The 25,690-nt window shown below is 39.9% G+C and overlaps 1 protein-coding gene across 16 annotated transcripts in view; it reads left to right on the forward strand.

The window, feature by feature from the left end:
• LOC111934667 (uncharacterized) overlaps nt 1-25,690 on the forward strand; it is a 113,545-nt gene that overhangs the window by 43,013 nt on the left and 44,842 nt on the right. For 9 of the 16 annotated variants that reach the window (XR_015275539.1, XR_015275538.1, XR_002867368.2 and 6 more), the window contains 3 exons: nt 9,959-10,067; nt 13,481-13,549; nt 21,942-21,997. Coding sequence is in view for 5 of the 16 variants with exons in the window: in XM_086848173.1 (XP_086704299.1) it covers nt 13,537-13,549; nt 21,942-21,997 (69 nt within the window). In the remaining 11 variants the exon portion in view is untranslated. Of the gene's footprint in view, nt 1-1,815; nt 1,876-2,615; nt 2,829-9,958; nt 10,068-13,480; nt 13,550-18,274; nt 19,280-20,802; nt 20,965-21,941; nt 21,998-25,690 lie in introns of those variants that run through there. The other 7 variants (XR_015275542.1, XR_015275540.1, XR_015275543.1 and 4 more) reach the window with 5 other exon arrangements.

A 25,690-nucleotide genomic window follows, 5' to 3' on the forward strand; every position in this document is an offset into this window, starting at 1 on the left:
CTCTCGGCTTTCCTTTATAGAAAGAAGATAGTAAGGGGTATGGAAGTAAAAGAAAAAGAAGGGAAGTCAGTCTGCCCATACAGATGTGACTGCAGAAGCATGATCACTCACTTTGTGTGAGGAGATTTTGGTTGCTGAAGCAAGGAGATCTGGTTAAGATCTCTGGTCAGGGGTGTCTGCAAGTCTTAACCTCAGCCTTTGTCCTTGCATGTAACAAAAGCTTTCCACTGGCATAACAACATCTACTACATAGTTTCAGAAATTAATTTGCTATTTAGTCTCATTTTTATTTCATGTTTCCTTAGAAGTATGCTTTTTGCCTCATAAAAAATGTTAATAAATTCTATCATTATAATTTGCTTTGATGGCATATTTAAGGGTATGTCCTCATGGAATGTCTCTTGGAGAGATGATACCCTGGGAAGAATATGTCTAGAGTGGACAGTACTGTCTGACCTCATTAGCCAGCAGTCCAGGGAGCAATTGCAAAAGACCTAGATTGAAGTAAAACCTTGTTTCTCTCCCAGACAGGCAGTAGATTGTGTGGCTGGGGTGTCACCTTGGTTGTGTCCTGCAGCTTTCAATCTGCAACACATGGACAAGCCTTGAACAGGCACTGTGTCAAGCAAATAGCGTCAGAGCTTGTCATGGGTGCCATGGTTTATTACTTTCTTGATGAAATGGGCATTTGTCCAGTAAGAACTTCAGATGTATCTCTGAATTATTTTGCCTGAACTATTTAAGTTACCCTACCTGGTGCAAATCTGTGAATTTGTGCTACAAGGGAAAGGCTCCACTCTACTTTTTATGTAACTGTAATCTTCAATCCATGGTTGGCTAAAACATTAGATGTGTTCACTGACCTCTTTGACATCAATAAGAATATAGTATCTAAATCAGTTAAGATTCCATTTATTCGTATACATTAAATGCATTTTAATATCGACAAGAGAAGACAGGTCTTATCATTAAAGTGATCTTGGATGTAAGGTTTTCAAATTGTTACCATAATAGTTCATGACATACTGGATCTGTTTTGAGTGCCATAAATCATAGCAACTGATTGGAAAGGAAAGAGCAGCAGTTAGAGAACTATGAAAGAAATAAATAATTTTAAAGAATAGGTTTAATATTTACTGTCAAAAAGAGGACAGGAATATGATACTTTTCAATTACTTTTTTGTCCGTTTCATGAGTTTATCTGAGTTTTATATTGATTAAATGTGGCAAAAGGTGGGGTATTCTTTTGGGCTGCATATTCACCTAAAGCTGAGAGCATATGGTAACTGTTGCTTTTATTTTGTGGAGAGATCTTTTTGTCCTAACCCAGATCATACTGTGTTTCCTGCAAAGATTTAGACTTGCTCTGTTTAAAATGTATATCATCTTCCTGATAAACAGTGTCTTTCAAAAGCACATTTCTTTTTGCTTGCAGCATTTCTTTGAATGTTGTGGGTATTATAATCCAAAGCCAGTCCTATTTTCTTAAATATGATCTAACTTATAATGCAGATCAATATATATCAATATAACCTTTAAGACAAACTCTGAATATCTGGCTTTGAACTTCAAGGGATCCTTTTTACTGGGTGAAAGACCAAGCCAAACAACTGGAATGTTATTGATAGATTTTTCAGTATTTTTTGGCTAAAACTTAACTTGAACTACACAGATAAAATACTCTGATCATTTTAAATATTTATCTTGCTGTGTGAAGAAACCAAAGTTAGCAAAGAGATTTGGGTTTTTGGTTGGTGCTTCGTTGTGGTAGTTTTTTGTTTGTTTGTTTTGAATTTTTTTTTTTGTTTTTTTTAGTAGCTGAAGGCAATTATATCTTTATTGACCCTCTGTGTTCACCCCCTCCTTCAATGTCAGGTACTTGCTTATTATTATCAACATGACATCTCCTTTCTTTGAAAGGTTGTCCGTCACACTTTGAATCACCTCTCTCCATGGTTACATTTTCTAATCAGTTCACATGATTGAGCCTACATCAAGTGATGCTTTACTTAATTCCTTTCCGTTTGTATGGTGTGATTCTTGGAGGGACTCTCGTCAAAATTTTGGAGGGCCCTGTCAGTTTGAAAAGAACATGACCTTTAAATTGTATCAGTATGTTTGCTGGTGCATAAGGGAAAGGAAAAGGTTTGTAGTGATGGAAAACCACTCTAAAAATGAAAAGTAATTCTCTCAGAAGCAACATGCATAGGAAGTTAATTTGTTTATATTTAACTGATTAAAAAAAAAAGAATGAGGGGTACAGGTTCTTTGAGCAATAAGTGGTCTGAACATTGTGTCCTTAAATTTGGCTTAGAAAATGATATCTATTGTTCTTGCTTTTCTGCATTTATAATAAAAGATAAAAGTAGAACTATTCAAATGCGACAGAATAAAGGTGTAATTCTTTGAAATTATCAAAGCTATTACTTTGCTGCATTTTCATAACTGTATCTGTGGCCATGCTATAATTAGTAATTGACAATGCTAATTATTGTACAGTCTGTCACTGACTAAAGTGGTAGAGTTAGATTTTATGTGGGTATAAATATGCATACATTTATGTGTGCGTGAGAGAATACTTCAAGTTAACACAGAATTTTGCATTGTGAATGCAGGCAGCCTGAAAACAAGGAAAATCCGTCTGGAATGCCTAACGTGGATTGCTGAGGAATATAATACAGATTCGTGCTGCTGGAGCTGAGTAATGCTGGGAACATAATAAAGTTTTGCAACATTTATTAAGTATACAAACTGTAGATGATCAAATACCCTGCACAACTGAATCAGGGATATTGACTGTTCTCATCTCCTTTCCTCTATGCTTTGAGGTAAATTACTCTTAAGTAGTTTTAACAAATTTTAAAATGCATAGTTGCACTGAAGCTGTTGAAGTCTGGTTTGCCATGTATTTATACATTATTATTACTTGATGTTGATGTCCAGAAACTGTTTGCTGTCTAGCTTTTTTTCTTTTTCTATATTTGGAGTGTTTTCAATCACAGCACTACAGATTCTTTGGTATCTGATAAGGTATGAGGTCATTCTGAAAGTGTTCCCAAGGTCAGTAGAAGGATTTTTCTTTTCTTTGTGGATATGTCGTGCTCAAAAAATGTGTAGGAACTTGATTATCTTTGAACTTTTCACCCTTCTGTCAACTTTGTTGAAATGAGCCTGTGGGTTCAGAAGTTATAGGGTGGAGATGCACAGGCAGGGTGTGATCACACAGAATTGCTGTAGTGAAGGTGTTTGTGCTGATCCCTTGTCACCCTAAGTCCCCTGCCACCTTCTTCCAGTTTAATACTGTTCTCACTGAATCCTAAGAGGGATCTGCCAAAGATCTTGTTTTCTGGTACTGGATCTCATTCTTGCTTCAGGAAATCAACCCTCCTCGAGTCAATCTGACAAAATCCAAGTTGACAGAGCTCTTCTTTTGGGTGTGGCTGGAAAGAGATGAACAGGTTAATCCTTACTCTGAATTTGTGTTTAGACAGCTCTGTGTGAGAGTCAAATTCTGGCCTTTGTTGTCTGATTATCAGCTCAAGGAGTAGAAAAATGGACCCCAAAAGTTAATCACCTTCTACTTTTTCACTCCTACCAAGGAGTGCCCCGGTGTCACTTGAGCTTCAGGCTGGAAGTCTCGCAGGTTCTGCCCTTTAAAACAGCAGCTGTGGGCAGGTCCTGGGCCTCCAGAGCTCACCTCTGAAATCTGCCCTGTCTCACTTTAAATATGTGGCATGTTTCACTTTCCTAATGATAGTGGCAAAGCTGTGGTTGTTTGCATCTAAAATTGAGGCTGTTCACAGAGTTCAGATATGTAGGTTTTTGCAGAATTAAGGTGTGCCAGCTTTGGTGCTGGAGTTGCATAGTTCATGATACGCAAATTGCAGGTGGATGTGACACTTGGCAATTGCACACACGCTATGCAGCAGTAGATTTCCCTGTGCAAAATTTGGAAGGACATAGTTTGTGGATTTGAGAGACTAAAGGAGATGAAGGCAGCTGTAGCTGGGGTACAGGCATGCGTGTTATCTGCATTTCACAGAGGCATATTGTGTAGGATTTTATTTTAGCATTTTGTGCTAATTCGTATTTCATGATTCATTCATACATTTAACCCGTTAATGCAATTCTAACCTTTCCCTGATTGCTCAGATAAAAGCATTTCCTCTGTGTTTCAGAGAGTATGAAATAAGGTGGCAGAATGATAAATACCAATAGCGGATTTCTGGGTTGGTAGCAATACTCAGTAGTGTATAACATGGCTTTCACTTACACAAAGAAAGGTCATACATTTTCATCTGTGACGTATCATCGTTGGCTGAGACATGAACTTCACAAATATGTGAAGCCACTATATTCTACAGTTGTTTTCTTCTGGGCCACAACCTCTAGGTTTTAGTTACTGTAACTTGATGTAGTCCCAGGCTCATGATATTGAGGACCAATGATACTTGGAATCTCCTACTGGAAATCTCCCTTTTGATAGGGTGCTTTGCTTTTTAGGACATGTGAAACCTCAGAAATCCTGCAAATCATATTCTCTGTTTGAAACCAAAACCAAAAACACACCCCACAAATTAAAAATTACAAATTAGGCCATGACTGAAGCAAAGGACTTTTGGTTTTGAGTGACAATGTCTGTTATTTTGTCCTACCAGAGGTGAGCTTACATGGCATTAAATTTTTTCAAAGAGCAAATAGAACACAAATTCTGTGCAGCCTTAAAATACTGATACACATTTTAGTCTGTTCTCCCTTTCTTCCTTAGGAAGTTGATAATAGAAACTGTGCATCATTTCAGGGTCTTGTGGTATGACCTCAAAACATTTGTTTATTTATTTATTTATTTACCTCCTCCCCCTCCCTCCCACCCCTGTCCTTTTTGACTCCTGCTCTGGCTAATTGCTCTCCTCTTTCCCTGGAAAGAATAAAATTGTGTGTTTTAACACATTCCATTTCCTACAAGCTAAGGGGCTCCCATTGTAATGCTTTTCTCACTTTCCCTCTTACGGATATGTGAAATATAATTTCATATATTGGATTGTCTAGCACACGGAGTAATAGCCCATGTTCCTACGGCCTTATCAACTTGATTGGAATTTTCCACATGGAGCAAATGCAGAGTGGAACCCATAAAGAGCATCATGGGGACTAATCCCAGAGTTCCAAGCTGCTCCTGGCTTAATCACAGGCAATATTCACTCAAAAGTCTCTCTTAAATTAATTGAGAGCGTTGCCTGAAAGGGGTTGAAAGATTGGGATCACTCTGAACAGCAGTGTAGTTGTTCTACTGTTAAAGGATGCCATGTCTTAAATATACTGGAAGTCATAAACACAGCATTATAATAAATTACAAAGCAGACTTTTGGAAGATTTGTTCTACCTTTCACAAAATGCTAATGTTTATTTTGCTTTCATTTCATCGCATTGTCTTTCATTTAAAAATTACAACTTTACTACAGTGAGCTAATTTCATAATACTGTATTAACTTAATATTATATAAATTATGTTTGTCAGATTTGGGCATTGTTGTAGATGTACAAAGCCCAAATTTACTACCAAAGCTCTCCAAACACATGTATTCATAATTTGCTACAATGAACCATATGCCACAATATAGTATTAAGGAATTACACATTCTAATGCCAGGCACAAATCCTGCTGCTCTTTCTGCAACTGTTCTAGGTACAAATAGAAACAATATATTTCTAGCCTTTTTTCCCCCCTACATGCAATTATGAGCAAAAAATGTTACAGTGTGGGAATATTTTAGCCACCTGCACTTTGCTGTCTGACTAATTTTTAGCTGCGTGTTGCCTTTGAACATTATTGAAAATATGTGGAGATTGCAGCAGTTCCTGGGTATATTTTCTCTGCAGACTATTATAACTTTAGGCCTGGAAGGAAAAGGTAATAGAAATTGGCACAACGAATATTACAGAGTACGGAGAGCTACAGCTTTCTTTTAGTGGAGAATGGGAACGCTCCTGCCTAAGAGGTTTAATTGCAGCTGCCTGCAGTTTTGCATGCGGTGCTTTCCACTTGCAAGGTGTAAGATTCTGCAGTGTAACCTGGCTTATTCTCTCCATTCAAACAAAGAGCAGAAATGCGCTCTGTGAAGGGAAGGGGAGAGCTTGTGCAATTGTGGAACATCTATAGGTTTTTAAACACACACTGTCTAATCAGCCTCTGACAGATCCATTGTAAATCAAAGGTCTGGTAAGTGGGGATGCCAGAAATGTTTGATCTCATTCCAAGCCTTGAAACAACTTGCTTATTTTTTCTGCAGTTTGGCTCCTCACTAAAATAAAACATTGAGAGATGAATGTTCTGACAGGTCATTGTGTGTCAAACTGTCACTCTGTAATGGTTACATATTTCAGCTGGATTGAGGTGGTGGTGGTTGGGGGAGGTCTGAGAGAAAAAGAGGGAGAGAAAGAGACAAAGAATAACAAGATTTCTGCTCCTTCTTATGGCTGATCTTCATTTAAACCAAACACTTGTCATGTTCAGGGGAAGTTTTATAAATTTTTAATGATGTTGCGTACAACTGGTGCTTTGAAATTTGCTGTACTTTAATTTTTTCTTCGTTAGCAAAGGTTCGCTAATGCATTGAAGTGCTAAGAGCGTGTCCTAGGGATGCCATGATAATTGTGTTGTTAATAATATTGTGGCACTAGTAATGTTCTCCTGGTAATCAAGCCATGAGATTTTTTTTTAATATATTCAGTTATTACACTGCATCTCGTACAAATCATGTCAATTACAATTGCCAGTCTATGACAGTTAAAATAATTGTATACGTTTTCCAGAATTTTCTATTGGCTTGGCTAATCAAGCTAAAAAAAAAAAAAATCAACACATTATTTGCATTAATTTTGTTTCTAGTCTATTTCTACTCCTAAATCATTTGTCCATCTACTTCAAAAGGCAGAACAGTAAGTATTTTAATAATAAATATACAAGCATATTCATACTGTAACATAATATAGGCATACTTCTGCAATAGTAACACAGGACATTTCCTAGGATTAATCTGTGTGTGTCTATAGATATATATTTGCTAAAATTATGCTCATGTAGTGTGTGTGTGTGTACTCTATCAGAGATTTATGAAGATAGATACTCTGAGGTGTTTATTTTCATGGGTTTGGGGTGTCTGTGTGTACACCTATGTAAAGATGCCAGCCTGTCTGTAGACATTGATATTTTATACCTCCCTTAGAGATGATTGTGTGTTATTGCATTTGAATATTTATTTGTGTTTAAAAAATCAATTAAATAGTTGCCACCTGAAAGAGAGAGCAAGTTTGGTGTCCAAACATTAGCCTTCTGTAATGCTGGCATCTCCTGTCTAATGCTGTCGCTTTGTTTCTTTGAAAACAAGAGACAAACTGCAAAAACTGGCTCAGCATTCTGTCACCAGAACAGGAAACATCCCATTGTGTGGTTGAGTACCATGTCCTGGTGGGGAGGGGGAAATTTGAGCTTATTTTCTCTATAATAGATTTAATTTTACTTTTTTCCCCCCTTTTTTCTTTCATTTGTTTATTTTTAAAATTATTATTTTTAAAGACAATGGGAACACATTGCACTCTCACTCCAAACTGTGGAACTATTGTTTCTTCTGCAAGAGGCTTGGTGTTTTTCAGGGTATATTTACAATAGCTACTAAATGAACACAACAGGGGTGCAGAGGAAACAGGGAGTCAGTGTATGGATTGCAAAAATACACAGAATGATAATATAATTTCCTTTCTCAGGGAGGTACAGCATGTCGAAGGAGTGGTGAAAATGAAGCAGCAGAGAGGCGGATCAGTAGTACATGAGCACTAACCAAGTACAGCCAGGGGTAGTATATGAGAGGGAATAACAAGTAAGGGATGTAGTAATTACACGAGGCGGAATAACGAGTAGGCATGGAAGCATTTGAGAAATAACAAGTCAGCTGGCAGTGGTATTTGAGGAATGACAAGTGAACATGACAGTATTATTTGAGGAATAATAAGTGAGCTTGGTGATATTATTTGGAGAATAACAAGAAACCAGGGGTGCTTTCTCTAGGCACTTTCCCCCGCTGTTATCTTGTGAAGGAGGTGCACAAAAGAATAAGTGGTCACAGGTTGCAAGGGTCAAGGAAACAAAATGTTTTTTTATGCAATAAGCTTCTACTAAACATGGCCTGAACAAATCATCCCTCAAAATGTAGAATTTATTCCTCAACTTTGCCTGGAGGTAAAAGTGAAAAGAACAGATTTTTTTTTTTTTTTTTTCCCACTCCTCTGGCCCTGTGAGTCCTGACCATAGAGAATGGATGGCTTTAGAACTGTACCCAGACAGAAAAATCAATGCTTCATATCAGGAGGCTTCAGGGGTTAGACTCCCATGTTCATGTCAACAAGGCTATTGGTTTTCTTAATACTCCAAAGTTATCGTTTCCCCGCTGCAGGAACCTTCCACTGTGACTTGTGTGGTCACAGCTTAACAAAAGCACTTTCCCTTGGCTAACCACCAATTGGCAAAAAGGCAAATGGCAAAAAAATTAATTGTTGATGAGGTCTATATTTTTCCAAGCCATGCCATTAACAAGCACATGGAAGTTAGCATTTGCTGATGGGATTTGCTCTATAAAATGATACTGGTTTGTGTGTGCTATGGGGGTCACTGCAGTTTCACTGATGTGATGATCCATGTTTTGAGCAAAACCATTACTGGGATAAAAATTAAGAAGTATTGGGAAACTGGAATTTAAGAAGGTGGGCTTTTCTTCCTCCCCCTCCTCTCTGCCTTGGCTGGATATTCCTGCTATTTGTGTTGTGGGGCCGCTGCTTCCTCTGGACAGACTCCTCCAGGCTTGGTTGTGTCGCTGTTTTAATCTGAATGGGTCGGTTTGTTCTGCACTCATCACTTCTGTGTTAATCACTTCTCCCTTGTCAAGAAAGTCTTACAGTTTGTCAATAGAATTATGTTACATGAGGCTAAAATCATGTTGCTTCAAATAATACTTTTTGTCATCACAAGGTATTAAATGGACTACCTGAAAATGAGACCCTCTTTGAATCTTTGTCAATTTAATTAGTGTAACAACTATATTTGGCTTGTTGGGCAGGAAAAAGCCAACCTTATGAGCTCTAGGAGGGAAAACTGGCTACGGTACAGTTCCAGTATCATCCTGGTGTGCATACAGAAAGCTGAGAGGCTTAAATGTTGCATCGGGTTAGAGGGGCATTTTGTGGTCTGGTTAATTTGATGGCTTCCCCCTCCTCCAACCCCCCTTTAAGTATGTTACTGATGCTTTTCTTTTTTTCCCCTGACTTTTTTTTTCTTTTCCTGCGCTGTCTTTAGTGACACAGTACTAACACTGAAAATGCTGGCGGCTACAGTGAGCATTGCTCACCCAGAGCAATCGGATGAAAAGGCAGTGCAGATGTAATTTGTTTTCAATGGCTGTTTCAAAAGAATAATTGTGGTGACATTGTGGGATCAATATTATAGATTTTTGTTTTCAAGTACACTGTATGTGTGGTGCTAAGGGGAGGCAGGAAATATAACACTGCAGCCTGAATACAATAAAAATGGATTGAGGTCTGTGGGTATTGTCGGCTGGTAGCCATCATGGGTTTGGAACATCATTGGTGGGATTACAGTGCCTGTCCTCTGGGCTGGGATTTCATTGTGAGTGCACACACACATTTGCTGCAGTTTTCCTCCTCAGCTCCTTAAGGGACCTGCTTACTGCACTTGTATAAACTCCCTGAGAATGAGGCTGCAAACGCTGCCGTGGCTCTCACCTCTAACAAGTGGCAGGATTGACAGGCTGGGGGTTCAAGTTTGCTGCCACCTCCTCTAATTTGCTGCCCCATGCACAGGGTACTGCAGCAGAAGCTGGGGTGGGGAGGGGTGCATGGCACACCTAAGTGAGCATTTCAATTCTCCTCCTGTTCCCTGTCTCTCCAGGCCACCATGCTAGATAAAACTTCTTTAAAGCACCTGAGAGAGAGAGAGAAAGAGAGAAAGAACACCTCCAGAGAGCAGCCTGCTGATAGAACCTACTTCTAACAATATGGTGAGTGTCATTTTAAAATACCATGAGAAATATGATGTGGTGATCAAGGACTTCCTGCTTTAAGGGTTTCATGTATCAGGGTAACTAGACAAAAAATGTAGTTCCCAGGGTGAAAATTATATTAACAAAGAATTAGTAATAAAGCTGAATAAATGTAATGAGATGTGAAAGAGAGTGCATAGCACATTTTTTTTCTGTCTTTCATAATTAGGCCCTGAAAGAAATGGAAATTCAGACAAAACACCTTCCTCATTACCAATTTAAATATTACAAGTTAAAATGTGTTGTTATTGGACAGCTGATTGTTGTGTTTCTTTATTCAAGAGGTAAAGATGCTCCCTTTGGTTCAGGTTTCTGTTTTAGAGGAAAGAATTTTGCACAATGGTTTTGGCTGATTTTCTTTTCAGCTGAGATAAAATTTCAAATTTTCTCTCTGCCAGATTCTTCCCTTTCTTTCTTGGCTGAAATGATAGTTACCCAAACTCTGCTGACAGTCTGTGCACTACAGGGGTGGCCCAGAATCATCCTTTGTTATTCTCACAAGCCATTTATCATATTTATTAAATCACATAGATTCCTGCCATAAGTTGGAAAAACAGTATGTGCTTAATTTGGACCAATTAATTCCACAACAAATACACTCTCTCTTGGCCTCTTTTATAAACCAGAACATCAAACAGCTGTTCTCTTATCCCAGAAAAACTAGTATGCTACATTTTTAGTCAGCTTTTACTAGTGAGTATTGGATGAAACAAAATAGCAGACACTTACAGAGATCTATTTCAACCAGTAAATCCTGGTAATTTATTAATGAATCAAAGCATATAAAAGTAACTCTATTTCATGAAGTTTTTATTTCTAAATTTTATAAATCTTCAGGCTAACAATCAGTAATCTCCAGTTCTTTTCTGTGTCTCAGTGTTACGAGCATAAAACGCCTTTCTAATACCAAAATGTTACATGTTTGTATTTGAAAAACAAAATCTACAAAACAGAATTGTGCTCTGAGGGCAGTTTCAAAGCTCCAACATTGGTTCCAGAACAAAGCTACCCTTGCACTGCCTGCTGTGGCTGTCCAGTCATCCCATCTTTGCCATGGCATCAACTCCTGTCCCGGGAACCTCTCTCCCTATTTATACCCTGGTGGGTTTTGTCAGAAGCTGAGGAAGGCAGGTGACACTGTGTGTTTGCAGATTATCCTAAGAGAAATAACACACAGGCCTGATGAGGAAAGGTCAGAGGAGCACTGAGCAGCTCATGAGTGCGATGTGCCCTGTGGGGGCTTCAGGGGCTCCACTCTGGCTCTGGCACAGAAGCTTGGTCTGTTTTATCTCTCTGTGTCTCCCCCTGGTTCTATCTCTCTGATTTCTGCCCCGTGATTAGAGGAGGTGGCACATGTCTGGGAGTGGCACCAACAGCATCTCTGGATTGCTGGCAACTGGTGCAGCTTTGAGCTGAAGTGACCTCAAGTTGCACCTGGTCACAGACTAATGCAGATGTGCTGCCAAAACACATGGGTGGAGCAGGGGCTGTGGATTCGCTGCTTTAGGTACTGACTTGTCATTTTGAAAAGATTATGAAATGCTGTACAAAGCCTTGAACTTGGAACAGATAAAGGTTTAGCCAGCTACTGCAGAGCCTGTAGGAACAAGTGGGAGTAGCCTTTCCAGTCTTTGCTTTGAATTGCTTTTGGGTTTGTCTTTTTTTGTTGTTACAATCTCCAAGAGCAAAGGCTATTTGAAAGTGGCCCTGGGGTCTGTGTGAATGGTCTACAAGAGGTGGGGGAGTCAGAACTATGGTTCACATCAGCTCTTCATGCTGCCTGAGAGAGACAGGCCTGCACAAATGGGATGTGCAGGGATTACTCAGGACTGCCTCTCCCTAAAGGTGAGGAGGCAGCAAAGCTGGACATGGCACTCCCAGGCTGCTCCCCCAGGTCTGTACCCTGTCAGAACGTGACTGGATGTACTGATCACTGTGTAAAACACAGATGCTGTCTTTGTGTTGGAGTTTGGTGATGGTTTGTGCTCTAAAAGTTTGCCACAAGAGTGCTCCAGCTTCTATTGTCAAACCATTGAGGTATCTGAGGTGCTGCTAGAGTGATGGCTTGGGAAGGGCAACAAAACCTTGTATTTGAGGATTTCTTCCTCCCTGGTATACCAGGAGGAACCTGGAATGGGTTTAACTCAACTCTGTGATATCTTTATACTGATTGCACTATTTCTGCCTGCAAAATCTGGCGTCTAGATTGAGTACAGAGATCTTTGTTGCAGTGAGCCTTTATCCATTTTGTCCAAAAGCCTTGCCTGCTTTTTCTCTCCCCATCCCTGGCTTCTACTATCCTTCCCCTTTTCCTTTGGTGCCCTTCACCATCACAATATCTTTAGTAAATCCCAAAGTTGCTTGAGGCAAAGCTGACACACAGTAACTAAGGATCCTCACCTTGCCTCTTCTACCTTCTGAAAAATAAAACAATACAGAAAAACTGTCCTCCCCCCAGTGCAATTTCTACAGACTTTTCCCATGTAATATATCTTTCACCAGTTACCTGGTGTCTGTGCAGGGACATAGGTAGAGAATCTAAGTTTGGGAATCAAACCTGGATTTATGGAAAAGCATGCAGACCAAGTAAATGGCTTTGTAACTGGAATAAGTCAAGTAATTGCTATCTGCTGACTAGTAAAAAAATTGAGATAATGCAAAGTGTTTGCAGAAGAGCAGGTGATGTTGTTATCCTCCATTTCTTTAACCTGGTATTCCCTTGCTTCTAGACCCAGGAGCTGAAAGGAAATGCTTTTTTACAAGGAGAATTTTTTAGACAAGTCAGATTACCTTAGCAAAATAAATATCAAATAATTGATTTTCATGTCCAGGCCAAGTACTTGGGAGAAAGCCAATGCTCTCTCTACCAAATTTCCCCCACCTGTGACCAGCCCTTAAAAACAACAATTTAAGAGCAATTTTATATACAGTTAATGCAGACTATCAACACCTGTGAAACTATTCAATACAGGTACATGTATTCTTGATTGTAGGCAAAACTTTGCCTCAAAAATTTATGAGAGTAAATTAATTTGATGCCAGCTAACAGTTTATCACAGTAAAAATAATTAAAGAAATGGAGAAATAGAAAACGTTTAGAACATTAGCAACAGACACGATGAGATATTCCCAAAGCTGACTCTGAAAATACTCTGTGCTCAAATAGAGGAATTCAAAATAAAATGGTGAATGCTGCGTTAGTTTAAAACTCATGAAACTGATATTCCAAAACAAACTAAAGTTATGCAAATAATTATAATCTTTTGGTTATGTTATTGTATATCTATTGTATATATTTACCTTGTGCTCTTGTGAAAGTTATGCTGTGTGAAAAGAAAGGGTTTGTATGGATTTTTCTCTCGTATATTTAGGACAAGGCTTTGTTGGATGTCACTGGCAGAGAGATCAGGAGCTCAAGATAATCTTAATGGCCACAGCAGGTGCGTGTTCTTCTCTTTCCTCCAAACTTGTGTGAGCAGGGGAAGCTCCAGCACAGACCCTGCACAGCTGATAGAAAATGTGGGGTAATCCAACAGCTACAGCTGTGCAACAACAGAACAAATAAAGGATTTGGAGAGTCACCCAGCTCCAGAAAAATTGAGTGTTTACCATCACAGGAAATAGACTTTCATAGTTATTTTTCATGGCCAACATTACTTCTTGAGAGTCATCATATTTTATGAAAACTTTTATTAGCATTTCCGAATGACCTTACCCCCATTGTGTTTTTATCAGTCCCAAGAGCCATAACCTTTTTAAAATATTTTTTATCATTATAAACACAATAAAGTAAGCTGTCTTGCACATAGATTTGTAGATCTCATTAGAGATACTTTTAAAAAAGGTACTCCATCTCTTGGGAAGATAATGACAAGTAGTAATCTTGGCATGCAAAGTTTTCAGACAGGAACAGTTTGTTGAAATAGATTGTTTAATCTTTCCAGGACTGTTTTGGAGTGGATGTACTTTTTAATTGCACTTTTGCAGAGCATTATGATTTGAGTGGGGGAAAGACAAGGGCAGCTGAAAACAAATGCTGTGGCAATATCAGTTAGATAGTATTCCAGGTGAAAAAATAGCCAAGTATTTGCTTAAGATTTCAAGTGTTATCAAAGTCAAACAAGAAAAATGGCAGTTTTAAAACTCATTAAAGTTAACATTTGTCTGTATTGTAAATTAGGTATATTCCCTAGGGTAGTTAACAGCTTTGGTGGCACAAGATGGGGATAATTTTTCAGATCTACTGTTTCCAGTGGGGCAGTGTCCTAAGGCTTTGCTTTAAATGGCCTTTTTATGCAGTAGGATAATGGGCAGTTTGTGCATTGCTAAATCAGCCCTATTTTGTTAGGAATGTTACAGTCAGAGCGCTTACAATTTGTCAGAGGAAATGCAGAACATCTCTACAGGAGTCTGTTTAAGAGGACATCATTTCTCGATAAGCTCTTGCTTAGGTCAACATGCAGCACTGCTCTTACACTATTCCCCTGTTGCTTCTGCCACACGGGAATTCTCTGATTTATTAGGATTGCACAAGTCATGTCCTCCGCCTGACTGAAGCCACAATGTGGAAATTTTCTCCTCCCTCCCCCTTTTGAAAAGGAAATGTGGAAGGTTACTGTAAAGGCCTCTCAAAGTATTTCTGAGGGGATGGTTTCCAGGAAAGGAAATGCCCGGATGCTGCGCGGGATCTCTGTGCCACAGCTGCATGGCACAAATACATCAGGACTAGCATCCTTTTAGAGAGTGTGCTGGTTGAGAGGGCTGACTGTATTACTGTTATCAAACCACTGTAAAATGTTTGTGATGATGTGCAAAGGCAGAACAAGAAGATTATGGACCTAGTGAATGTGATACAAAAACATCCGGTGACTAATGGCATTAGAGGTTTTTTTACCAGAGCATACAAAACCCTCAAACATCATCAGAAAAATACAGAAATCAAAGTGAGTTTCAGTGGTGGGTACTTCAAATGTATGTCCTGTCAACTTTTTAATTACATTTAAAATTGTAGAGACATTTCTCCTGTGGTACTGGCTTAATGAACAGTGATTCCTTAGTCAAATCTGTTTTAAAAACTGTGTGCAACCCAGTGTTGTGTTAATTTCCCGTTTGATAAAGGTGCTAATACTCTGTCATTCAGGTTGCTATTACTAAGAAATTTTTGGTTTGTTTCAGCATTGTGATGTTTTAAACTCAATGCAGCCAAGGACATTTTTAATGAAAAGAAAAAAAAGTGATGAAAAGCCTTAGTAATTTTGTGTTTGATGCCAATTGTAATATGAGAAGTGCAGAAAATATTTTGAAGGGGTCAGAGCTATTCGTCTTTACTGTTTTTCTTTTTTTTTTCCTCCTGTAACACAGAATTTAACTGTCTGCAGGCATTTAAGCCCAGAATATTCTACCTTCTCTGCAAAGAGATAAAACATTAGAGTTTCTCTTGAAAGACATCTTGGGTGGCTGTGAATAACCTTCGCTACAACAGAAGTAACTCCATTTTTCTGATTCACAGGGACTCATTCGTTATGGTTTCTTTTCCCCACTTTTCAAACTGCTGTTTAGCACCCTTACTTCACCTCTGCCTTTCCCTTTGTGGATCCTCTGAAGATGCTCAGGGGTAGGAAGATTTTTTTTTTTTAAATGTCTGAGTAGAAGTTTGTGTAGGCTTCATGGATTTGCATGAGCCATAAAAAGACCTTTCCTTCTTTGTAACACTTGATGGTTGATCCTTGAAGGGCTGGAATGATCAAATGCAGCAGGGGAGGTAGTCTTGGAGCTGGTAGCGAGGCAAAATCAAGAAGAATCCCTTAATGTGACTTGTTCTATCTGCTGGCTGCAAGGAAGCACATTTCTGCAAGTGCTGAACCTGGAAATCACAGAGGACATTAGTTACCCACAAGGAAATCTGTGTGCTCGAGCAGAGGGCAGGGCTGGGCAGTGGGATGCTGCACCATGGGCTGTGCCATGGTGCACAATACGAGTGGGTATTCCCAAACCAGGGCTGAGTGCAGTGATTAACAGCACAAGTGCCTTCTGCTGGCACTGCAGTGCTGGGGCTGCACTTCAGTTTGATATATAGGTAGCTAAAGCAGTGTGATTAGGCTGTGAAAATTAAATTGATGTAACATCATATAAGCATTGCCTGGAGAAGAAAGAATTTGATTTTCAGAAATACTGGATACTTGCAAAGTTCAGCTGGCTAAGGATTGTTTTGAAAAAATTGAATCCTTGGTGTGGAGCCTTTGCTTAGCCAATGAAAAGGAACTGATTTTTAATGTAAAGAATAAGGGAAAAAAAAAGAATTTATAAGAAATTATGAGAAATAGAGACAAAATTTCAAAATAATATTTATACACAGGCAAATTCTATGAAATAGAATAAGAACACATGGCAGCTAATACCCAGAGGAAAATTCACTTTATTAAAGTAGTTGTAGCAATTTTGGGTAAGTGTTACATGAACTTATACAAAGTTTATATTATCTTAGGAAACTTGTCACTCTAAAATCATTGCTTGATGTTCAGTCATTTTTAGTTTACTGTCACATACAAAATTCTTCTGATAGCCACTATTAATTTTTTAGAGTATTACAAAGGACACTATTTGCACTCCCTTCTAAAAGCCTTAAAAGAAAGAAAAAGTACAAGTACATCCCCCCAGAAATCAGCTCTTGAGGCTGCAGTTAGGGAACTAACATTTTTATATATCATCAACTTCTGTAAAATCATAGTTTCCATTAAATGTATCTAGTTTTTTTGTGTTTTTTTTGCATGCACTTTTGGTATAGAAATGTTTCAGATTCAGATTACTCTTAGGTCATCAAGGTAAAAGATACACTTACCTCATTTGAAATTAATTAATGAATTGTTAACTCTGTAACCTAATGATGATATTAAATTGACACTATCCTTTTTATGTCATATTGTGTCCTTTTTGCAGAATCAGCCAGATACTTTAGTATCTGTTCTTTAATAATGCAGCTCAGCCTCCAGGAGTTGGGAAAGACAAATGTCTTATCTCCAGAAATCCAGTAAAACTAAACCTTTTATTGAGAGCTTTTTGGAAGCCCCCTTTTTACATGGCCTGAGTAGATGACCCTCCTTTTCAGGAAAATCAAGGAGAAAATAATACACATTTCAGAAAACAATATATATTGTTTGCAGAATATACCTCCTATTTTATGCTTATTTCATCTTTTAGGACTGTGTTAATGAAGTTTGGCAATCTTTCAGATTTACTATGCCTTCATTACTGAATATATTATTAGGCCATAAAGAATCTTTTCTATGCTCAAAAGACATTGGATACAAGCAAAAGAGCAGAAGAAGTGCCTTTACTGAGAGGTGACATGAGCTCTACCTGCTCTAAATGCAAGCTGAAATTTGGGCTGTTGGAAGAGCGTGGTCAGTGAGAGGAAGCAGCTTTAGGACACTGAGTTCAGCTATGGAGCCTCCACAAAATGTGCTCTGTGCTCAGACTTGGTGCATTGTACAAAGGGTAGAGAGGGACTCTAGAAGACATCTTAGATACACACAGAGAGAAATGACAAGTGTTAATGCCCAAATCATTCAATTTCAAAGAAGCAACCCATCTGTACAACTTGGGAAACCCCAAAGTGTACGCAGAGTATTTAGGGATTCTGCTTTAGTAAAAATAATAAAAAAAAAAAGATTGGTGTGTAAAAAAAGTTTAGCTCAATTTAACAGCACTGGAAGTAAAGCTGAAAAAAGAAATGGGCAAGCAGAAGGTGTCAGATCGCTCATGATGTGGTTGTACATTCCTCCACGAGTGGCGTAAACACTTTTTAAAATTTTATTTTCAGTTGCATACGGTATAAAGTATTCTAGTGAGCTTAAGAGGATGGCTTGAATCAGGCACTGATTCTGAGCCCAGAGGGAGAGTCATTCCCTTCCTGTGCTCCTGCCTGACCTTGTATTCTCTGCACTGCTGGTAGGCAGCTCTGAGAGCTGCCAGTAGTGCCGATGACTCCGCTGAGCTGGAGGGGGCAGGGGGGAAGAAATGCAGCACGGAGCTGTTCTGCTGCCTTTTTACTCCTGACACACCCCATATGCTGAGATGGTGGGTGGCACTAGGAGAGCTGGCACGTTTGCAGCACTGCGTTCCCCGTGCCAGGGGAGTAATCTGTTGGCTGGTTAAATCTCATTTCTGATTCATCTCTTCTTCCTGAGCAGCGCTAAGAGGCGAGATCCTGACAGAAAACCCAGCTCTTGGAGTGTGTGATAGTGCAGTCTAGAGGAGACTCTGAAGTTTGTGCCTTGAAACTCTGTTTTGAATACTGATTTTAATATATTTAGAACAACCCCCAAGCTCTAGACTTTCTAGAACTGCTGTGCAGTAGCAATTTTTATGGAAATAATAGAGCTGTTTGCCCTTGTTAGGTTTTTAGATATGCACATGCATGGGAAAATTCACTACAGCAGAAGATTCAAGTAGGCAAATCAAAGCAGAAACAAAAAAAACTTATTTTCTCTGTTAATAACATTGCTTGTTAAACAGAAGTTGGCATAGAATCCCGGTGTGAAATTGCCAAGAAAAGATTGTTAATTTGGCATAAGCTTTAAGTAGTTTCATTCAGTATCACATGAAAATGAGTAGAATTATATGTGTGTTTGTACTGCGCACTGCTAGTGAAAAGGAGGATTTGCAACACCAGGAAAATAGGTGTGCACCATCAGGGGGAGTTCCTGTTCGTTTGACAACCCCAGGACTTGGCAAACAAATGCAGCAAACTTGGAGGCAAGCAGCAGAGAAAACATCCTGCGATGTTTTGCTGGAAGAAGCAAAATAGAGCAGAATCAATCATCTTTTCAATGAGAGCTTGAGGTGACTTGGGCCCTGCTCTCGGCTCTGCAGAGGACTTGGACACCTTTCTCTGTGCTGTGCAGAAGACTTTCCTTCCAGCAGGATTGGTACAGGGGCTGTTTCACAAGCAAGCCCTCCATCTGCTGGGGCTGCTTTCCCCTCGCTGGAGCTCCAGAGGCTGCTGCAAAGGGAGTGGTCCTCGGTGCCTGGGGGCAAGCATGTCTGCTCCTCATGTGCCAAACTCTTCTTGTCAGATTTAGCAGTCAGCTCAGCAAAGCTGCAAAACTGGAGACAGGGGGAACACCCTTCAACAGCAGTTATTAATTGACTTTTTGCCTTATTGTAATGCTGTAAGTATCTAGAGGTATTTGTCTTCTTTTTTTTCCATCCAAATATCTAAATTTTCCTTTCTTTGTGGCTGTTTGTGGATGAGACAGAACCCCACTGACAACAGTGTAGAGTTTCTGCTCAGTTCAGCTTGAATGTGTACAAGGCTGGTTCTTTACACCTACCTTTTATATGAGGGGTCAAACCAGAGTAATACCAGAAAAAACACGGAATAAAATCTGAAATCCACTGAAATCAGTTTGATTTTTCAGTGCTGGATTTGTTTGGAGTAGGATTTTAGCTGAAGTTAGCTGGAGGTAGGATCTTTTTTGTAGCAGATTCCTGGTGCTGAAATATCTTTCTTCACACCTGGAATAAGGCTGCTAATAGCACAGGAGCTTGCAACAGCATTTAACAGATGGCAAAAGTAAAAGCCATCCAAATTAAAAGAAAAAATAAATAAATAAAAGGACTACCTTACTTATCTCCAGTATTGTTCCTGGTGTGACAGGTCTTCTTCATTCTGCAGAGCAGTGCCCTTGCAGTGCAGCTGCTCTGCAAGGGCACCTCTGGCTTTGGGGGAAGTCTCTTCCTCCTGCTGTTGGAAGCTTCCATTCTCCTGCATTATTGGCCCCCTGGCCCTCTGTGTGTCCTGATGGAGGAGATTTTGGCTGAGGGCTGGGCCTCCACTGCAGATTGTGCTTGGAATGAGCTGTCTAATTCCTCCTCAGCCTTTCTGGTGCTGTGCAGCCTTCCCAGCACCTCCTGCAGCTCAGCCACCTGCTGCAGGGCCCTTCCCTGGGCTCACCTTCTGCAGACTAAGCTGCAGGCTCTTCCTGCATCCTCTCCCTTCAACATCTCACTGGGAGCATTGGCCACTGCCAGAGTGGATGGCGCTCTTAAATGGTGAACTCTATTCTTCATTCACTATCAAACACATTAATTTAAAAATTAAAATCTTCCATTGGTAATGAAGTGGAGCAGCTGCAGAACAAATTTTTGTTTTTTCACATGTGTGACAACCGGTGGTGGAGCAGCAGAGAGGAGAATTGGAAATTATAGTCTCCTAAAGCACTCCAAAAGGATTTATTAAACCACGTCAGTCAGAACCAGAAAGTGGAGTTGTAAGAGCTGTGGTTTTGTATAAGAGGAAAATTCTGTTGGTGTAAGAGTTGTTGCTTTTTTCTTAAGAGTTTGAAGCATGAGTAGACTGAAGTCTTGTTTTGGGTAAAGAGAAATCAACAGTTTGTACCAAAAGTGTTCTGAAGATACAGAGAAGTACTGAGTATTTTTGTTTAATATTTCAATTATTTTTGAGAGGGGAAGCAGTACAGCAAAGTCAGATGGTCTGTTTGATCCTAATTTTGTGGTAGGAATGCTTTTTGGTACCTTCCTGCAGACTGGTATATGTAGCATCCAGGCTGGAAACACAGGGTGAGATAATGGAATTGTTTAGGAGAGACTCGTGCCTGCCTTTCTGTGTGTGGGTTGGGCTGAGGTTCTCTATCTGCTTTATTTTGTTCATTACCTTGTTTGTGTGCTGCAGAGGGTGAGAGCAGTGAGTTATCAGGCACAGCACTGAAGGGGAAGATGAAGATAGCCTTCTTGTCCCACAAGAAGTGGGAGGTGAAGCAGCAATGACGGGAAGACTGATTCAGGAAGATAATGCAGTAGCTTACAGCATGGGGGACAGGAGAGCTCGTCGGAGGTAAAAGAACTGACAAAATTTCACAGCAGGCTCTGGTGGGAGATGAGAATCCAAGGGAAACATCATGCCATGAGAGAATTTCATGTTTTCATAGATCACAGCGTGCCAGGATGCACTGTCTAGGAAACCATTAACCGTGGTGAGGAGGAATAGGATAGCTGACAATGTTTTGTTTTAAGAGGTAAACATTAAAAATACATCTAACGTATGGGACACAAAGAACCTAAATAATGATATTAAACTTCTGGTAGATGCGAATCTCGAGGGATGTTTACGTATGCTTTTGAAGAAAGCTGAAAAACATTAGATTTTGCATTTCCAGGCTTAATTCATAATTTTATTTTGTTCTGTTTAAAGAAATCTATGCAGAATTATTAAGTTGCTCAAAATAAGCCCAAAATAGAGGACTGAGTTTTATAAACATTTTAAATATTTGTGTTTAATTTGTTGAAAATAGGATAAAATCTGCTCTCATTTGGCATCCCGAATACAAATATTAGGAACCCAATCCCCTGATGCAGTATAATTTTTAGCAGTACAATTTAACAGTCTTCTAAAAGATATTGTGGACACTTTTATTTTACAATAAGGATTTTTTATTTATTTTTAGTATGGAAAAATAATTCACGTATTTGTACCATATGAACTGAACTGCTGTGTGTCGGCTTCTGTGCACATCTGCATTCACTGCAGAAGAAAAAGAAAACAAAGTTCCACCAACAGTGTTTGATTTGGAAATACATTTTTTTAGCTGGCTCAAAAAACTAGGTTGGGAGATCAGTGTGGAGGGTCTTTTACCTCTAAAATATAAACCTTCTATCTCCCAGTGCAGGAGTGTTAAGTGCAGAGCTTTTAAGTTGAGAAAATATGCAGTTCATGTGAAAGGTTTGATAGCACTATATAGCCACCAAAAGCTTAAATGTGCCTGACTGGTTTTATGGAGGACAGTAAATTAGTCTTTCCTTTACCTCTGACAGGTGAGCAGCAGTTCTTGCATGACCGGTGGCTCTCACCACACGTCGCTACCACACAGGTGAGGCTTTCCCTTTCAAAATGATGACTTGTAAGAAAAACAAGATGTCTTTGCTGGTTATAAATTTAACTCTTCTATGATTAGTCTGGGCCAATTAGGACACCCCTGGGGTTCAGACTATGGCTCAAGTACAAGCTTGAAAGCCTGATTAGCTGAGGTCTCTTGATACTTGTTCTTGGTAGTAAATGCTGGCACATATAGTATTGATTTTCATTTAGATATCTTAATGTTTCCAGACAATCCTAGCAGATGTGGGCTGAACTCAGATCTACGAGAGTGCTGGGCTGCAATCTGCAAGCATTTTTCTTGCCATTTTGTTTCATTTTTCCTAAACTTAACTGATTTGGAATCAGGAGATATAAATGAAAAATGCAGAGTTTGCCTATCAATCATGGCATGTACAAACATTGCTACTGCCCTTTTCTAACATCCTATTACCACTGGGTAGTTGGCTAGTCAAACAGGAATAAAAATTACACTGCAAACATCATAAGTTAGGCTTGATTTGTTGAGCAAGAAGCCTGACAATTCTGTAAGAGTTATATACCTCAGCCTCGCTGAAAATCAGCCTTGTTATAGCTCTGGTACGTCTATAAAGATTGTTCATTTCATATAAAACAGCTACCTGCACTGAAAGGCCTGAAAGGAAGAATGATGCTGGTTATAAATATAGAGGAAAATCTATTTGTCTGCCCCTTCGTGCTGTTAGCAAGTCACACGCCGCAGCCCGGCCGCGGTTCCTCGGCAGCAGGGGGAGTTTGCCATGGCCACCTTTCCCTTTCATCTTCTGGCCTGGGCTGAAGCACATCATCTCTCTTTGTCATATGAGATAAAGCAATGAAGTGTGACCAGTGCCACTGCATTGCACTCTGCCCACCAGGAGCACGTTAATGATAATGAAAAACTATACTGCACTGCATTTAAACTAAATGTGAGCGTAAGGCTGTCTGTCGGCAGACTGGTAGAACAGTTAATGTCATAAAAGATAAATAGAAATTATTAGAATTGGCTTGGAAGGGATTTTTTATAGAGCAGGGTTGTATTCCTTTAAAGTTATACATTATCAGACTGTTAAATCTAATTTCAGACTACTGGGCAATTAAAATGATTAACATTATTTACTCATATAGTTCGATTCATTAAGGTTTTAAACACCCTTTACACACTATTTATGTTGAAAATAGAGAAATAATGTGTTAAAATGTCTTGGATCATTAATCATTCAAATTTGCTCTATAACTGCCTTCTCAAAACCTCAGCACCACAGTGAATATTTACAAATCTCAGAGGCATTTTGAAAGGATGAGCAGAATCAAATTCCACCCACCTCTGATATGTTCAACAGACCTTTGGTAGTTTCCAGGCCTATTTTGTTTGCAAGAAAAATCAGGGAGAAAAATCCTAAAATTGTCTTGAAAGTTATTCTACCCAGGGGCTTGTACAAGTACCCAGGGGCTTTTACAAGTGCTCACCTGGGGGTTTGCTCCCCCTTTGCTATGTGAGGGGAATAGCACGGATGCTGTTACCGAAGGTAATAGGAGCTCCATGGATAAAATCTTGTGTACTGAAATGGAAATAGACTCAGAGTCTGGCACTTAGTTTTCAAGTGTGTCAGATGGAATTTCGTATTATCTACTGACAAACCAGTTTATTAGATGGATATAAGAAGAGATCTTCAGGCTAGTAAATGCTGCCATTAGTCAGAGGTGAAACACCCACTTCCCTTCTGTGTTGGCATTTATAACAACCTCTGAAATACTGTGGGAAAAGTCATGAAAGTCAGTACACAGTATGTGACAAGACAATTACAAACTGCATATTGATGCTGGTCTTTTGAAAAGATTGTCTACAGGCTTTTTTTAGTGGGTTAAAACATCTGGGGTTTGTTTGTTTGCTCATTTGTTTTTATTCCTACACGCACCAAAAATACCTTTTTGAAACAAATGCTGTAAATCGCAGGGGGGCAGGTGGATGTAATCCAGCCTGGGGTCCCGTGTTCTGGGAAGGCAGATTACTGTGTCTGCCTGTCCCTGGAAGCACTGGAGGCCCATGAAGTGGCTCACAGTGCACCGGGCAGGGATGTCAGTCCTTGCCTGTTGGAGGCTCTGAGCACGCACGGGGCTGCAGGACTCTGCTGAGTCACCGACTGTCCTGTTCCCCAGAGGCCAGGTCTGCTGAACAAGTGTGGTCATTACTCTTTTGTGGCACCATTAGTAAGAGGAAGAGGTGGTTATAATTAGCCTCTTTGAAATCACCCAGGGGCTCAGCTGATGTGTCAGAAATGTAGATGGTATTAAGTGGATGTATTGTCCTGGCTGGCAGTGTGACCCCAGCACCAATGCTGTGTTTAGTATCTAGGGTCTCCCACTTGGAGAATATCCAGGAGTATTCAGACTCCTTCTAGATGCTATTTCAGGAGCCATGTGCTCTGGATAGACACTGCAGAAGTGGCTTCCTAGTTTAGGTATTCTGGATTAGGCACAGTTATTTTAGCAGATTTACTAAGGAGCTCTGCCTTCTAAGTCATTGATTTACCAGGATGCCCAGATGCAGTTAGAGACAAGTGCAGCAATCCCAGGATCATTAGGGAATGATGTACCAACAGCAAAGGTGTGCCCAAGACAAGTGGCTCATCTTCCAGTAAGACCTGGAGAGGAGAAAGTCAGCGAGCTCTTGAGGATGCACACAACTGTCCTGAAAGAGGCCCTTTTTTCCCCTCTTGAATGCTTTTTCCCTTCATTCCATTACTCTTAGGCTGTGTGTGAAGCTGCCTGACCTAGTGAGGGGCTCACAAAGCAGCCTCAAACCGTGGTGTTTTCCAGGGCCATGGCCTGTATCTGATTCAGTCCTTGCTCTAGAAAATAAAGGCAACTGTCAGCCTGTATCACTGAGGATGTTTCTAATGTTATTCATCATTCATTTCAAGAGCAACACTAGCAAAGCCTGTCCCTTGAGGGACTGGCAGCTGTTACCATCTTAGCAATACTCAGCTTTTGCTGACTTCAGGGGACAGAAAGCTCAGAGTTACTCCTGAATTTCATGTCAGTGTGTGGTGGTCTTAGCCAGCCCACCAAAATGGCACACAGAGGCACTGTACCATTGCAGAAGGCTGATAATTAGCAGCTACTCACTCACAATGAATATTAAGGACTTATATCCTTCAAGGAGTAATGTGCTTAAGTTTTTCCTACCCTAAATCCATATGGAGGGAGGTGAGGTGGAGAAATAGCCCCTTTAACTTGGACTGAGAAGTCTACCTGTGTTCTTAGTGCTCTCTGCTATCTACTGTGTGTCTGTCTTACTCAGAAGCCTGGGAATTTGGCATATTTGTGATCCCTGGCATCACTGTGGTAATCACAGCTTGTGCCTCTTCTTCCTAAACTTGTCAATTTGGATGGCAGGTGAGGTGAGGAAGGCGATCCAGAGGACTGAAAGGGGCTTGCTTCCCTTTCACAGTGGCAAATTCTCCTATTGCACTGGGTTTATACACGAGAATTTATCCATCCTTTTGATGTGTGACAGAGTTTTGGCCTTCAAGTTAACCTGGCTGTGTTTGGTCACAAAGTATTAGGATTGATGCTGGTGCCCCCAGTACCTTTGCCCAAGCTGAGCTCCTCTGGGGGTTGTTGGACTTGTTTCCCCACGGGGCTGCAGATGAGTTCTGCCCAAATGATCAGTCAGGAGAATATACTG

This window comes from Cyanistes caeruleus, chromosome 12 (genome assembly GCF_971803275.1).
Source record: "Cyanistes caeruleus chromosome 12, bCyaCae1.hap1.1, whole genome shotgun sequence".
NCBI classification, from domain to species: Eukaryota; Metazoa; Chordata; class Aves; order Passeriformes; family Paridae; genus Cyanistes; species Cyanistes caeruleus.